Here is a 17448-nt window from a genome sequence, read left to right as displayed (position 1 = left end):
GACTTTGATTGGATAGTTACAACAGATAGTGTCTAGTAATTAAGCAGTGGCTGCTGACTTAGATTACTATGTGCTAATGAACTTTTTAAAAAGACAACATAAACAAAACAGGATGCAGTGTCTTTATTTTTAATGGATTTATCCAAAGCTGAATGTTCTATAGTTTCTCCTATGCTGAGAGTTGAAGATATGCCACTAATAAGGCAGAGAAAGCAAAACATAAAGACAGGGATAAGGAGAGAAAATGTTGCAAAATAACATGAGAGGAGTCCGATATTAAAGTTACAGACCAAAATTACACTAACATCTATAAATAAAAAAATATTTAATACATTCCACAGAAACTACACACTTTTGTTTATTTCTCGACATAATCGTTGTAAATATTGAGACATTTATCCCAGAGTGACATTAGTTTGAACATCCCTTCATGATACTGTTGCTTGTTAAGTTGCTTGAAATATTCCAGAGCAGTGTGTTCCAATTCCTCCTGATCTGCAAAGTGTTTCCCTGCTGAAAATTTCTTTAGAAGTCCAAATAAATGAAAATCAAAGAGCACAAAATCTGACTACACTCCACATGTCAAATCAAACCAAACTGTGGTTGGCACAGTGGAAGATCCTGCAACATCCTGCATATAGTCCAAATTTAGCCCCTCCCGTCAGATTTTCATTTTATTCAGAGCTTTAAAGAAAGTTTTAGTGGGAAACGCTTTGCGGATCAGGGGAAATTGGAAGACACTGTTCTGGAATACTTCAAGCAACTTAACAAGCAACAGTATTGTAAAGGGATGTTCAAACTAATGTCGTGCTAGGATAAATGTCTCAATGTTTACAGTGATTATGTCGAGAAATAAACAAAAGTATGCAGTTTTTGTGAAATGTATTAAGTATTTTCTTTATTTATAAATGTTACTGTAATTTTGGCCAGTACCTTTAATATCAACTCCCCTCGTACATTTGACAGATATGTTTTGCTGGGAGGTTGTAAACCAACAGAACACCAATCCTTATACAAAACTAACTATAAATGCAGAAGATGTAGTTATGGGCATTGACATATCAATGATAAACTGCTCAAAATTCATCATGGGGCATGTGCTTGACTCTGCAGATATTAAAATCTCAGAAAAGATGAGAGAATTTAAATTTACTAAAATTTAGAACAACAATCCCTAGACTGGCACAAGATGCATTTTGGCTGACAGGACACCAGAATATCTCCAAAACTCCTGAACACTACCACTGTTTCTGAACATCTGTATCAAGGCCGATACGTCAGAAGGGCACATAAATCCAACTGTAAATTTTATGGGAGAATAGAAATGATTACGAAATCATGTAAATGTAATTTTATTCCAAAATTTTGTATAGAAACAACATTAATCAGATGTAATTTGCATCAATAGACAAAATGTCACAAAGGTGAACATTTTGGTTCTTATGCCTTTCTGAAATATTTGATCAATATGCCTATTACCTTCAATATTATCTTAACACATAGAACAATATAAAATATTATCATATAAAAATCACATGTCAATTTTCACCAAATTTAAATTTTTAATGGAGTCTTCAAGAGTTTTTGAAGCTTCAAACAATTTAAAGTTGACAATTCAACTATCTATACATTTTTGACATCATATTTGTAAATCTTTTTCTTATATTATTCAATAAATGTAAACCTTCTATTGTTTTGTAATTGAATTTAAGAGTTACCATATTCTGAAATAAATAGGAACTTTATAAATGTCATATCAATAATTATTGATGTAATTTTAGCTTATTTTAATTATAAAATGAAAATATTTTAAAAATGAAACCTTACAAGTTTTCAAAGGAGTCTTCGAGGGTGTTTTTGAAACTAAAAATTAAAATTAATTTTTTTAATAAGATTATACAATAATCAAACTTTAAAACAGAAATAAAACCTTACGAGTTTTCAATGGAGTCTTCAAGGGCGTTTTCGAAGCTGTAAATTAAATAATTCTTTAATAAAATTAGAATATAATTATAACTTAAGTTTCAAAATGGAAATGAAATCTTACGAGTTTTTAATGGCGTCTTTGTTGGCGTATTAGAAGCTAAAAAGAAAAATAATGTTCTGACAATTTTCAGATAATACAGAAAAAGATCTTAACTATCAAACTATAAAGATATAACTAAATATTTTTAATTAGTAATTTATTAGAAATCAGATATATCTAAGTACAGTTAAATATGGCACCATCTACATTGAATAGCTAATAATAATTTGTTAACACACAGCCAAACTTTAATTTAGCACCACCACTTGCTCACATCTAATTCAATTATGGTGCTAAATTAAAGTATTTCTCAAACAATAAAAATTATATATACAGTAGACCCCCTATAACACGGTAAGTAAGTTCCGTGTTGTACGAGTCACTTAAATACATGAGCCAATCACAGCCCATGTGCCGGGCTGTGATTGGCTCATGTATTTAAGTGACTCGTACAACATAGATTCATATAACATGAAACTTATCTACCGTGTTATAGAGGGGTCTACTGTAGTAATAAGACATAAGTTTAAGTTTGAAAGTTTGTGTCATGCAATCTGGTAATAACGTCATATGCAATGCAAAATTATGCATTTAGCAATGCACATACACTAAATAATTCTCTATTTATTATTTATGGGAAAGATCCTTTAACAAGTATACACAGTGGCACTTTAGAAAGATAGTATTCAGTGTCTAAAAGTTATCTTGCAATGAAAAAGGTTTAAGTAAATTTTATGTACAATATCACAGTTTCTCCTATAGCAAATACTGGAAATGTCTCCCCCCCAGAGACCTGCAGACATGTCTGCACATAACTCTGCATATTGTCAAACACATTCTGGAAAGTGGCAAGAATGATCAGTTTAATGTGTTGGTAACTGCCATCTTTAGCTCCTCTAGAGTGTGGAATGTTATTGTACAGTACTGTACATCTGTCTGTATCTTCATTGCATCTAAGTTAAAAATCAGGGGCAATTGGGGTTTGGAGATCTAGCAGACCAGTTTCTATGAAACCTGTATGTTTATATGAATTTCTCACTGCACAGTAACTTTTCAGACATCCTGTATATCAAGACTCTGTTGTACTTTAGAACAAATGCTATAATTATTAATGGCGTATAAACACTTCAAAAATGAGTATTATATTAATTTAACTTAGTCTCATAACATTTTACTTAAATATACATAAAAAGTGAGATCATAAATGGTTAAAACCTTCCGCATACCATTGAAAAAGAGAGATTTAGATCCCAGCTGAAATTAAATTACTTTTTATTTTTTTGTTTGTGTCTTGGTTATTTATTGCAAACAGATTAAATATATCTTTATATCTTTTAGATAAAATATTTCTTTAAGAAATTATGAACATAAACAGGAATTTAATATTTACAATTTATTCTAGAACTAAAAAATTAATACTCACAAATCTTCACAGGTGTCTTTGTAGGTATTTTTGATGCTAGAAAATAATAATTATCATTGTTATTATTTAAATAAATATATTTTATTAGAAATCCATTTTTAACATTTAAATTAAGTATCAATACAAATAATAAATAAAAATACTGATATTTTAAGTTTACCAAAATTCTATAGAATTATTAAATCCATAAGAATTAATAATGCTACGAAATTTTGAAGTATTATAGAATTAAATCCTGTCTATTTATAAACTTTGACTCTACGGAGTTTATTTAAAGTGCTTCATTCCATACGAAAATTGTTCAATGCTGAAATTTAGACTGAAAACATTTCCAGAAACAATCTTTTGTGATCTTTAAAAATTCGCCTCTGCAATGCTAAATGACTTGTGGAAAATCAATGAAAATTAAAAATAAAAAGAAATTTAAAGTAGAATCTTAACAGTGCTTTGTTCCTTACAAAAAAAACTAAAATTCTTACATAATGTAAAATGTAATAGTGACAAAGTTATCCAATGATATATACATAAAGCAGTAACATTATCTTGTCTTTTAACATTATCAATACTTCATCACATACTTTTTAACAGCATTTAATTATTTATTGGATATATATATATATATATATATCTTATATATATATATAAGATTACTCCCAGTGAGCAGCTGAAACTTAAAAATCTATCCATGTAGATCTAGTCTAACAAAAAGGTATATAAAAGAAAATTATGGAGAATATCATTTTACCAATGATCACTCTTGATCATGCAATTCCTTATAATTATTTTAAAGTAAATAAAAACACATTTCAAAGTGTTTTATTTACTTAATCAAATAGTTTTACCAATCAGAGTTAAATTTTATATGATTACCTCTGACAATTTGTCACTCCCAAAAAAACACTGACGAGAGTTGTTGATGATTCACGTTCACATAATGCACAGAAATACAACTTATGAGGTATTCTGAGCAGCAAGAGCATTTGTGTCTTGAAAGTGGTGAGAATGAAGTCTAAGGCTGGTAGCAAAGTGATATCACCTGTATCAGTGAGACCTGGTTAATGGTAATGTCCACAAGGATGTAGTTTGTCTGCAGTACGTCTGCATGTTACTGTTAGAAACCATCAGCAATATGTGAAAAATGTGGCTAACAAGTAAAGCGATATATGACCTGTTAATTTCCAGAGTCATCAAGGTCTGACAAACATGTGGAATTGAATTTAGTGCACCAAATTTTGGAATAATCTCATTGAGAAACATGTGACAAAAATGAAAACATGATTGAAGCTATTTACAAGTGGGAAAAATGATATTTAGATGAAAGTTTTCTGATAGTCATCTTTACGGCACAGCTTTTTCACTAAAATATTCATACTTTCTCACTCTTCTTCACACCGAATTCAAAATAAACTGAAATGTTATGACCTTTGAATCTGATGATCACACAAGTTCAAGAATTACTCAGATGACGATTAATTCTCAGATATTTTATTTAAATGCATTTCAGATTGGAATTCTCAGCAATCCCAAGGTTACTGTGATTAATTTCGGAGTCAGAAATATCAGTGTAACATCTGCCACAGATTGGGCCTTTACTGAAGTAGAATCAGCGAGAATTCCAATCCAAAATGCATTTAAATAAAATATCTGAGAATTAATTGTCTTTTGAGTAATTCATAAACTTGGATGAGAGTTGGATTCAAAGAACATAACATTTTGGTTTATTTGTCCAAAAAACCCCCTTTTAAGTGGTTATATCTGGCAAATATTGCTAATTTTAGCTTTGTATCCAGAAATCAGCCTTTGCACAATTAGTAATGTACTGAAGATATGTGATCAGTCTCTGACTTATAGCATCAGCAATCAAGTTGCTTAGTTTCTATTGGCCTAATATGTGATTCTGATCTTGTCATTGATTAGTTCACCAATGTTACGACGAAAAAAACTTTGACAGTTCAAATTTTCTACAACGTAGTTGCAACTTGTCAAGCTAAGGTTGTCAATAAATTACAAGTTTGTTCAAATAAGGCAAATCCACATAAATTGTAATTTCAAGGGACAAAATGTTGGCAATAATGTGTAAACTAGCTTTAAACTACACTACTAAATTTAATAATATATTTTATATATTTATAGCATAATAAAATAATCTAAACAACAAAATTATAAACTTACGAGTTTTTTTGGGAATTTTTGAAGCTGTAGAAAAAACAAAATATTAATATTAGTAAAATTTATTATGTAGACATAAAGCTAAGTAAAAAATATTATTATTATTAATCAATAAAAACAATTAAATTTTATTTAAAGTTCAAAAGAAATTCATTTTTATTTGTAAAAAAATATTTTTGAAAAGCTATTGTTTTAATCATTCTTACAATAAAAGAAACAATCTAATGATTAGTTAAATTCTTTGTCTAATATCATATGCTGCAGTTTAAAAATCTCAGTGAGAAACATTTGAAAAGAAATGAAACCACTCGTAATATTTTTTCTATTTGTAAAATTGATGAAAATTGTATCCCAAAAACAAAAAAAAAAAAAATCGTCTGTTGTGACTATTTTTAGTGCAAAATTATGTAGTAAGAGTTAACAGCAGTACTGTTTCTAAGAGATGCGTTAACTGAAAAGTATAGCAATGAAAACTCGCGCTTACGTTTTTCTTGGAGCAGCATATTTATAATTATTCTAATAAACTCTACTGCACTTAACTGTGTTCTACTGTACATTACTTGATAAAAATTAGCTGGAAACAAAAATTGTTACATGCAGGAAATCCTTGGTAATTCAAACTCGAATAGTTTGAAATCCAATAATATAGGCCAATCTAATCTGGCAATCTGTTACGTAAATGTCTACTTGGACTGATCAAATCAACAGACTTATTGTACTGGTTTTCTGATTCTGCAAATGAGGAATACTTATTCAGAGGAAAAACAAATGATCTTTATTGTTTACAGATGAAATATCAGGTGAGTAATCAAGATCATTTGTTTTTCCTCTGAATAAGTATTCCTCATTTGCAGAACTGGAAAACCAGTACAATAAGTCCTATTAATTCAATCTGTCCTAGTAGACATTTACATAACAAATAGTATAAAAAAAGGATACAAATACATATGAATTAATACTAATCTGGCAATCATTTGGCTTTAATATAACTATCAGGCATATGGATGTTTATATTGTATATATACTACAGTAAACTAAAGGAAATTAGTTTATGATGTTATTTAATGAATAAAAGTACATACAGTTGTATAATCTGAAACTGTGTCTTCTTTTCTTTGATTAATTTATTATCACTACTAGGTGCATATACATACACTTGGCAATTCTATCAACTTTTATTCGGGAATTTCTTAAGTCCGAAACGCGTCTCGGCAAATAAGAAATTCCCAAATTAAAGTTGATGATAGAATTGCCAAGTGTCTATATATGCACCTAGTAGTGATGATAAATTAAATACATACAGTATTATAATGGTAACTCCAACATTTATTTGTTTATTTAAAGTTGTCAATGTTCTAAAAGTACCTTATTCAGGAGTGACAGTCATAGAAAGGGAGTTCTCATTGGTGACATGCCAACTGGTATAGAATACTTTTTAATAAATCTACAATCAGGTTCCATATTTAAAAAATAGCAAAAAAATAATTATTAAATAATACTTCCAGAAAAGTATTAGGTAATGCTTTCACGAAGTTGTCTTAAACTAATTTTAAATTGTCATTTATAAATATCATAAATGCTCTACTTTAATCTGATAACAATAAGTGGCCAAATTTTATGCAAGAAATATAGAAGTGGTTTGGGAAAATGTGTTTTAATTACTCGTACATTAAGAAGCTGATAACATTAACCAGTAATCACAATAAGTGGCAACTACTGCACCTAATATTTTTACTTTATCTAAAGAAATTGCACCCATGAGCAATGTTCCCTCTAAGCTGTGTGACTGCGTGGCCGCACACTGCTCAAATTTTTGCCGCGCACGAGAATTTTTGTCGCACAGGCGAGCATGCACACTGATTTGAATCGTTATTCACTTATTTCTCACTCTGTCTGCAACATGATTATTGCTACATATATTTTAATTAAATACATTAAAATATGAAATCATTGACAAAAGATAATATTTTGTATAGAAGTATGTTTTAAAATGAATTTTAATCTCTACTTTATAATTAATTACTTTAATTTTTATAGGAAAAAATAAGATTTTATATATATATATATATATGCTCAGATTCTACTCAGCAAAATTTTTTTGGCTCAGAGAAGTACACGTTCCACTCAGCTACAATAAAAATTAGAGGGAACATTGCCCGCGAGCAACAGCAATACTCAAACTTCATCTCCGAAAAATGATACTACAACAGAAGCCACAACTGCACAGCTATAAAGCAGTTATACAGAACTAAAGAAGTGTAACAAAAATATGATTTTTCAATTTAGCATAAAATACATCATGATTTTTCTCATTTTTTGCCCCTATTTTCCATGTTAAATTTTTTCAAGACCTGAATTATACTAACAAAATATGGTAATGTCATAGTTTACGTTCATAAAATTAAAATAAGTGTTTTTAAGTAATATTTAGGTGGTCTATCGATTATTAGGTCCTTTTAAAATCGTCACATAAATATTTTCATTGGTAAGATAATAAATTATTAAAAATAAAATATTACGAATGTAGTTTTAGTAAAAAGAGCTATAAATATGCAATTCTGTATAATAATGTCATAAATTTGCATTATAAAAATAAATATAATTTAATGTACGGGGATGTCCATAAATGATGTCCACAGCGGAAGGGAGAAGAAATTAACCCAAGTCGTACGAAAGTTGGACGAAGAGAGGAATTAAGCTTCGGTGGACGTTTGTTTATTTCATTACATTTTATATAATTAATTAATTTTATTATACTTCAGAATTTCTTGTATGTTTTGTTTCTACTTGTGGTATCTATCGTTCATAAAGTGATAAAGGATTTAAGAAGACAGATTTGTTGGACATCCGAAGAGGGGAGAGGTTACAGAAACTTGGACAAACTGGGACAAGGAGGAGGAGTAAAAATTTTAAGAAAAATGCAGATGTAATTTATGGTCAGCCCCTAAGAGTGAGTTCTATGTCACATAATTACCTTCCAATCAGTGGCATAGTGAACATAATTGGTGCCCGGGGCACAACACTTTATTGGCGCCCCCTCCCTTCTCCAGAAACACATATAGTTTGTCTTGGAGACCATTCTTGGTGACCACACGGGGCATGATATACCCCTTTGCCCCCCTCGCTATGCCACTGCTTCCAATCAGTTCACACAACAGAAATAGTGAGTGCCTGTATACCTGAATGCAAGGAAATGACACCAATTTTTGAAGATGTATCATTAAAAATAATAATACAAAATGGAATAGTAACAATACAGATTACAAAAAAAGTGATTATTATGAAAGGATTTTACTTCTGAATAATTCAAATTACTTCAAAATAAAATAATTTAATAATCCACCAATCGGGCAGTGGCCTTGTACTTATTTAAATATTTATAATTATATGTGAATTAAAGTGTATATTATGACTCCTTGTTATTCATATCAGTTAGACTTTAAAGACGTATGTGTTAACCATGCATTTATTAAAATTGATTAAAGTTTCGCTGTTTGTAATAGATATTACACGACTAAATTACAATTTAATTTAATATTTAATCCATAATATTTAAATATAACTTACGAGTAGCCGAATTTTCATCATTTGTATCAGGTGGTGGCGGTGTTTTCGAAGGAGTCGACATATTAAATCTAAAATTTTAAAATAATTCTTTGTTCGGTAATCAAAGTTACACTAAACATGGAAATTGAAACAAAATTTTACCTTTAAACTAGGTTTATATAAACAAATATCAAAACAAGAAAATTAAAGATCTTCAATACACCATGCTAAACACAACACAAAACACTCAATTCTGGCGGGAAAGTGTGTCACGTGATTCATTAACATCGTACTAATATTGCATTAATAAGCTGAAAATGTAAATACTTTTAATTATAAATTTCTTAAATTAATTAAAATAAATCGTCTGTTTATTAAACTGTTTGTAATTTGTTATGTTATTATATTCATGTTTTATTTTGGATAAAGAGAAATTCATACGAAATAGAAGCGCCCCCGTGTGTTCAATATACGAAATATGTGTTCATAATAATATTTTCCATTTATTCATTTTGATAATTAAATTTTGTCTAAAATATTAATAAATAAAAATATGTTTTAAAAAATTGCTCAATTAGCATTCTGAGTTCTTCGATTATTACAGTGGATATGTTATGGACCAAGTGATTAATCGGGCATTATGAATAATGACCAAAAAAGGTGCGCAGTTTGATAAATATTGATTAATTTGTCAAATTGACCGATCATTATGAATACTGCTATCACCTGATCGGGCAAAGTGATAATAATACGATGAGGAGTGATCATCCAATGGGCACTCTGAGTTACGCGTGCGTATCGCGTTTAGTATCGAATTTTAATATATTAAATTTCATACTTATTAGTATGAAATTTAATATATTAAAGATGTATAGAGACAAAATAAAAAATAGAACAAGTAAATTAGAAAGTGTTAAGAAAATATTAGCTAATAATATAAATTTAATACCGAAAAAATGAACTCAACCAAAAGATATTTATATTATAGAAATAATAATAATGAAAAAAAAAACAGGAATTAACAGAAGAAAAAGTAGTATATTCATTTGATTGCAATTGTAAATAAAGAAAATTAAAAATACGTATAGAAGAACATATTCGAGCGATCGAAGGAAATTGTGCAAATTCGACAGTGGCAGAACACTGCAACAAAAAAAAGCGTGAAATATATTTAAATACGGTTAAAATAAAGAAAAAATAATAATAATAATTTTAAAAGACAACTATATGAACATATTTACATTAAAATACAAAACAATAGAATCAATAATAACTTGGGAAGAGAAATCCACCCATAATGGAACAGTATTGTCGACAGGGGGAGTAATATTAGACAATATTAGGTAAATATTAGACAAATTCATACTCAACGTATATTGTACACTAATTAAGATTTCTATTCTTTACGCCGAATCATTTTAAATATATAAATTCTATTGATTAAGTAAACGTCTCTTCAAACCGAAAAATTCTTTGGTAGACTACCTCACAGCCAATTCAGGTTATAAAACTCCTTTATTGTTTTTTACAAATGCATTTCAATAAAGGAGTTTTATAACCTGAATTGGCTGTGAGGTACACTCAAACCTGTTTTTGTGCAGTCTATTTTTGTGCGATTTCTTTTGTGTGATTTTTTGTGCGCGGTATATGAATTTCAATCAAATTGGTATACTGCACAAAAATAATTGCACGAAACACATTGCACGTATAAAAAATCGCACAAAAAAAGACCGCACAAAAACAGGTTTGAGTGTAGTCTACCGAAGAATTTTTCGGATTGAAGAGATGTTTACTTAATTAATCAACAGTTAAAACAGCTACCATTAGAAAATTCAATATATATATATATAAATTCTATTTTGAAATTATTTGATATTTACTGATAAACAGTGTACATATTTACTATAATACCAATAAATTTTTCAGAAATCAATTCTGGTAATTTCAAATTTTTGCCGATGAAGTGTCATTTGTCAATTTTTTCAAAATTGTTCTAACAACGTGTCCGTACGGAAAATGTCCATACATAATGTAAATGTTATGTAAAATAAGTCTGAATTGGAATAAAACTACGTTTCGTTATTGTAGACGTTTACATTGACTAAGTTATTTTGTTTCATATTATAGGTAAAGATTATGAATACTTCAAGCTTGTAGTATTTTCAGTTGACTGCAAGTTTGACATCTTTGGCTCTGTTGGTCGAATTATGAATAGAACAAACTTTTTCTTAAACATCGTTAAGAACGGTAGGCGGTTAACCTAACCGGTCGGCCATTGAGTATTTTAGCATATTGTGTAAAAATCAACTTTCCAACAAAATCTAAACAAGAAGAAATATTACAAAACTTTAATTAGTGAGCACTAATTTGAGTTCGTGAAAGATTAATACATTGCGCATAGAGAGAAATAAAAAAGCCTTGAAACAAATTAGAAAATAGGCATTAAAATATTCAATAAATAGAAATCTATTGAATGAAAGATCAGATATGAAACTAACATAAATTTGAAAAATGGGAAAAAGCAACACAACCCTTCAGCGATCTTTCGAGTAGAGGATCTTTAATTTAGCGAGTTTAGTTTATGTATAAAACTATAAATATATGTTTTATGATATTAATACCAGTGTCATGAATCTTATCTTAATTTGGGGTTCATATTAATAACAATTTATCACTATAAATAAGATACCATTTTCATTCCATTTCTATTACCTTAAAATATAATTTAATTTCATATTATAGTATAAAAATAAAATATAAATCAATTATTTTTTTGTTTCTTAAACACAATTAATCGAAAAATATTTTTATTCGAAAAAAATTACGAAAAGTGTTAGAAATTTTTCAAATTTTAATGCAATGCAACAATTAATCGCATTGTTGAATTTTATTGTTCGAATTCCATTGTTAAAATCATCCGATTCAGAAGTCGAAAGCTAATCGAGGTGAAATTTTCGGTGCGTTTGCTAGCGAGATGTTTGGTGTTTAGCGCAGTCACCTCGGGAGAAAGCGCCGAATATACCCAGCCAAACAACGATGTTCAGATGTGTCCGTGACACACGCTTGCCTTCTGAATATCCCGCTAGCAAAGCAATCGTTTCGGAGACTTTCGCTCGCGATTATTTACTGTCATCGCGTTGTAGCGAGGTATTAAATGTCACCCAAGTGGAGAGTAATGGAAGCGAGATTTCGGTGAGTACATTTGCAATTTGCCGACCCGAGCAACATGGATTTGAATTTTCTGCAAAACGTGCTTGTTAAAATTATCTCACTTCGTGACAGGTATATAGTGCGTTATACAGAAGTATAGGCTTACAATACATTGTGTCCTCCATTTACAATTACTCTATAGATGAAAAACTGAAAAATTCGTTTAGGGTTGTTTGTTTTGAGCACTTAACTGTCTCGACTTTTTTTTTCAACGATCGTGAACGCCTTTAAAACATCATCATCGCAATTGCCAATTGTTGGCTAGTAACGTCTAAGGATTCTTGATGCCTCTAGCGTGAGAAAATGTAAGATTGGATTCTGGTGTGACGTTGATGTAGATTGTATATTTTCTTTTTGTTTTAATGTATTAAAGTAATAAAAAGTATGGTTTTCCATTAGAAAAAATGGAAAACCATACTTTTTATTACTTAAATAGCTTATAATTTAAACCTTAAAATAATCTTGCCCTTTGACCTAGACCATAAGGTCAAAGGTATATCTGGTTGTAAAATTTCCCGCTCTTTCCATTGCCGGGGTCAAAAATATGCGCTCCCATTGAAAATAAAAGATTTGACCCTCAAATGACCTTGAAGGTCACGGTCACATCCAAGGTCACCAACTGATTGGGCCTTCGAAACCCTACAACTTTTCTAGATACCTTTTTCTCGAAATAATGAGATCCAAGTAAGTTATTTCTTTGTCTCAAGATTAAAAAAAACCTGTATAATAAACGTTAAATCGATTTCGGATCGGCGTCGTATTACGTTGCAGTGACGTTCATCTTTGACCACGGAAATTCCCTTCATTGCACTTTTAAATATTTTTACAGATGGCTGATTTTAAAGTTACTTTATCAAATTTAAACTATAAAAACACAGCCGCATGTTGTCGCTTCTATTACATATTTGTAAAAAAGTTTCAGTCCTGACCACGTGACATTATATTAATCTATAGGAAGTAACGATCTAACATTCTAGCGAACCCCTTAGCTGCAATCTTTACTTTCTCATGAAAAGCGTCAGTCGTGCCTGACAGGGGGAGTTTCTATTATTTTATATAATTAAAGCTTATTTTTATGTTATAAATTTATCTAATTTGAACGTTGTGTATAATTTTAAATTAACACAATGACATTTAACATTCATAATTCTGCTTCTTGCCCTTGCATTATTATTATTCAACGTATTTTCGATTTATATTTTAGGGCTTACCAAACACAGTAATCAAGTATTTCAAAACAATTTATTACACTTTGCTAATTATAAAACTTATTACGATCTGGCCGAAAACGTTTGAAAAGTGAGTAAAAAGGCTACATTTTTAAGTGTGTTAAGGTTTACATATTTACTTTTAATTGCCATTTCAATTTTCTCTTTTGATAATCCATTTCGAAATATGCAGTAACTCAGTGGTTTCCAACCTTTTTGTACCTGCGCCCCCCTTAAAAAAATTGTTGCGCCCCCTTAATTTTTCTAACAATGTAATTTCATAAATACTCAACTGATATTATAATTTATTTAATGGGCTACAAAATAATATACAATATTATGTAAAAATATACATAAAAAATAATTATTTATTATAAGAAATAATAATTTTAAATGTACTAAAAATAATGTACTATTATAACAGTTATGAAATTTACCTCAATATTAATTTAGAAGTTACCAAAGAGAAGTGTTTCATTCTATATATCAACGTGGTTATCGCAAGCACTACTAACGAACTAATTCTGTTCATAGACAACAGAAAAAAAAACAGATGCTTCTGTTTACTGAAGTTTGGCGCGAGTAAGCACGAGAATACCCGGGATGTTCCGAGTGCTTGTCTTTTGTTTCCTCGCCCCGCCGGCGCTCGGCTCCAAACGCGAAAGCGAAATGTTTTCGTTCCAGCAAGAGTATGGATGGATGTTTTAGCATTTGTACCCGAAAAATTCGCGGCGAGGATTGTGGATTACGTATACCTATTTTGCTGATTCATTTTTTGACACCTATTCGACTTTTTTGGTTTGTATTCGAAAATGATATTTTGGAAACAGCTGCATGCCCCCCTTGCAACAGTCTCGCGGCCCCCTAGGAGGGCGCGCCCCACAGGTTGGAAACCACTGCAGTAACTGAAAGTCATTAAGCGAAGAAAAAAAAAATGTTATTAGAACTTGTATAGTGTTTTTCCATTTATAAAAATTCCTATTTTCCGGCAGTCATAATTTAAAAGTTGTGTTTTGCGTCATCTGTTGAGATAATTGTATTGTAAAATAATTTTAATATTAATTATTATAACAGGCATAAGGTCACTTCGAATTTCGAACTAATTCTTTAATACGTAAATCTACATCCAGGCCTGGAAAAAAAGTACGGTTACGAACTCACGGGATTTCGAACAATTCGAGTTCTAATTAACGAGAATTTCCTGTATTAGGAATCAGGGCCAAATATGCATTATCCTAATTACTGATCGAATAAATTAATATTAACTGTAATTAATACGGGCAAGTATCGATGAAACATTTCTTTATTTAAGAACGTTTTACATAACGACATATTAGTTACATGTTAACAATTCAGGTATTGATATGAGGTTATGATAATGAAATTCATTAAGAAAAAAACGTGTATCCAACAAACTTACACATAAACTCTGATCTGTATATTCAAACAGAAAATTACAATTAAAAAATTTCAGGATATTGAAGAGCTTAAAATGTATCATAAAACGACGTGCGATACAAAATACCGAGTTCCATACATTAACGAAAAAGTTGTATTTTTTATAGAATTAAAAAATTTGAAAAAAATTCTGAGTATAAATATTGTAATGTTTTAGTTGCAACTTTCAAGGCATTCAAAAAACATAACAAATGATTTTTAATTTTAAACCAGTGTTGCTTAAATCTTTTGATTATGAATTATACATAAATGAAAATAAGTTTTAAAGGAAAATTTTCTAACTGTGAATTTTGTAATGTTTTTTCAGATCTGCGTTTCGAATGAATTTCTCTAGACATAATTGACATTCATACGGTTTTTCTCCAGTGTGGATACGAAGATGTGCAATTAAACTTCCCCTTTGTGTAAACTTCCGTTTACAGTCGTCACAAGTGTAAGGCTTTTCTCCAGTGTGGATACGAAGATGTGCAATTAAACTTCCCCTTCGTGTAAACTTTCGTTTACAGTCGTCACAAGTGTAAGGCTTTTCTCCAGTGTGGATACGAAGATGTGCAATTAAACTTCCCCTTCGTGTAAACTTTCGTTTACACTCATCACAAGTGTAAGGCTTTTCTCCGGTGTGGGTCCGAAAATGTTTAATTAAGCCTTGCTTTAGTGAAAACTTCTGTTTACACTCGTCACAAGTGTAAGGCTTTTCTCCAGTGTGGGTGCGAAGGTGATTAATTAAGGTTTTCTTTTCTCTAAACTTCTGTTTACATTCAGGACAAGTGTAAGGCTTTTCTCCAGTGTGGACCCGAAGGTGTTTAATTAAGCCTTGCTTTAGTGAAAACTTCTGTTTACACTCGTCACAACTGTACGGTTTTTCTCCTGTATGTATTCTTTGATGACATTGCAAATTTTGTTTAGTTGTGAAGTTCTTTTTACAGTATTTACATGAAAATTTCTTTTGGTTCCTTTTATCTGCAATTAAAAAAGGTTATTTTAAATAATATTTTATCTGTGTATAATCAATTAATTTTCTTCAATCAGAACAATAATTAACTACTAATTATATTTAACTATAATTCAAGAATTTTATATCTAAAAGTAGATTTTTGCATCATAACTAATTTTACAGATGATAAATTTCGATTATAAATATATCATATTATAAATATTTTCAGCCACAGCTAATCACACAACATATTAGTGTAAACAATTTCTCTGAAATATTTTAAAAGTATTTGTATATCTTCATGCTTTTGCATTGATCCTTATTTCTATATCCATGAAATGGATCTCTTCTGCTTCTTCAATGATATTTTACAATAAAACACATCGATGTAAGTAAAACAGTATCTAATATACAATTTTTTCTTTACTCTTGGAAAATATTTTCTTCTAAACTTTCTGTTTCATCCAAAGAACAACTGAAAGAAATAACAACTTACATGAAATACATTGCATGAAATTTAATTTAATATGACTTTTTAACATTAGAATGTTTTGTTCATATTCCTATTTATTTGTATTGTTAAACGGAGAATTGTATAATGTTAGATTCAGATAAACAGGATACTGTATTTTGAAAGAATACTTCCTTTATAGCATGTTTCCTCTAACAAAAATTCACATCGTTCAAGCCTGTAAAATACAAATTCTTAAGATTGATTCGTGGATTTCATTCTTCCAAGATTGAATTTCGTTCTTCTCCTTTAGTTTCTGTTTTCTATATTTTCAAGGTAAAAATTATCTAAATGAAAAAATACAAAATTTTTAAATATCAGACAAATTCATATTCAAAATATTTTGTAGTAATTAAAATTTCCATTCTCTATGCTAAATCTTTTAAAATACATATATAAACTTCTTTAATTATTTGATATTTTGAGTACACATTTAGTAAAATTACAGTACGCATTTCAATACCAGAGTAAACATTTCAAAAGTTCACTTTGGTATTCGAACCTCAAATATGATCATATTAAGTAAAAATTCTTTCATTAAATTTTATTACTTACTTCATTTTAAAAATTTCAGCAACGAGTTGCAACATTTAAATCTGCGTGTGTGCTGCTACCTGTTATATTTTAAAAATTGTGAATGCTAACAACATGAAATCGTCATTTAGTCGGGCTCAACTTTAGTTACGAATGAGTTAAAATTAAAACAATGGGATCGGTAATTATATTTTTAACAAGATCGTAGATTCTAAAAATAAAACAAGCAAAACCGTATTTGGGACAAAAGTATGGAGACTCACTACTAAGCGGGATCACTTTGACACTCAAAGCAAGTCCCGTTTTCATTCTCCAATCTTCTTTGGTATCGTTCAAACTTCGCCGGCCACGACCACGAGGTCGTTCACGATGCATTTTCTGTGAAAGGAACCTATCAAATGTCGAAATTTCTCCCCGTTGCGTGTCGAC

The 17448-nt window shown here is 29.8% G+C and overlaps 2 protein-coding genes across 2 annotated transcripts in view; both read right to left on the bottom strand.

Annotated features, from left to right (window-relative positions):
- dpa (disc proliferation abnormal) overlaps window positions 1–9409 on the bottom strand; it is a 29175-nt gene extending 19766 nt beyond the window's left edge. Inside the window, exons 1-7 of the mRNA XM_067285141.1 lie at window positions 9327–9409; window positions 9186–9253; window positions 5622–5645; window positions 3450–3485; window positions 2048–2083; window positions 1936–1971; window positions 1828–1863 (exon numbers count right to left, since the gene is read on the bottom strand). Of these exons, the coding sequence (XP_067141242.1) occupies window positions 1828–1863; window positions 1936–1971; window positions 2048–2083; window positions 3450–3485; window positions 5622–5645; window positions 9186–9246 (229 nt within the window). The 5' untranslated portion in view covers window positions 9247–9253; window positions 9327–9409. The remainder of the gene's footprint in view (window positions 1–1827; window positions 1864–1935; window positions 1972–2047; window positions 2084–3449; window positions 3486–5621; window positions 5646–9185; window positions 9254–9326) is intronic.
- A 5908-nt stretch (window positions 9410–15317) lies between these two features.
- Window positions 15318–16010, bottom strand: LOC136987402 (gastrula zinc finger protein XlCGF57.1-like; the record flags this gene model as incomplete). Its single annotated transcript, XM_067285140.1, has 1 exon — window positions 15318–16010. A coding segment is annotated over one exon (693 nt), but the record flags the coding sequence as incomplete, so codon positions are not given.
- Between the last annotated feature and the right edge of the window lie 1438 nt (window positions 16011–17448).

This window comes from Centruroides vittatus, unplaced genomic scaffold, assembly GCF_030686945.1.
Source record: "Centruroides vittatus isolate TY-2023 unplaced genomic scaffold, ASM3068694v2 scaffold_1614, whole genome shotgun sequence".
Taxonomy (NCBI): Eukaryota; Metazoa; Arthropoda; class Arachnida; order Scorpiones; family Buthidae; genus Centruroides; species Centruroides vittatus.
This window is presented reverse-complemented; position numbering and strand designations above follow the sequence as displayed.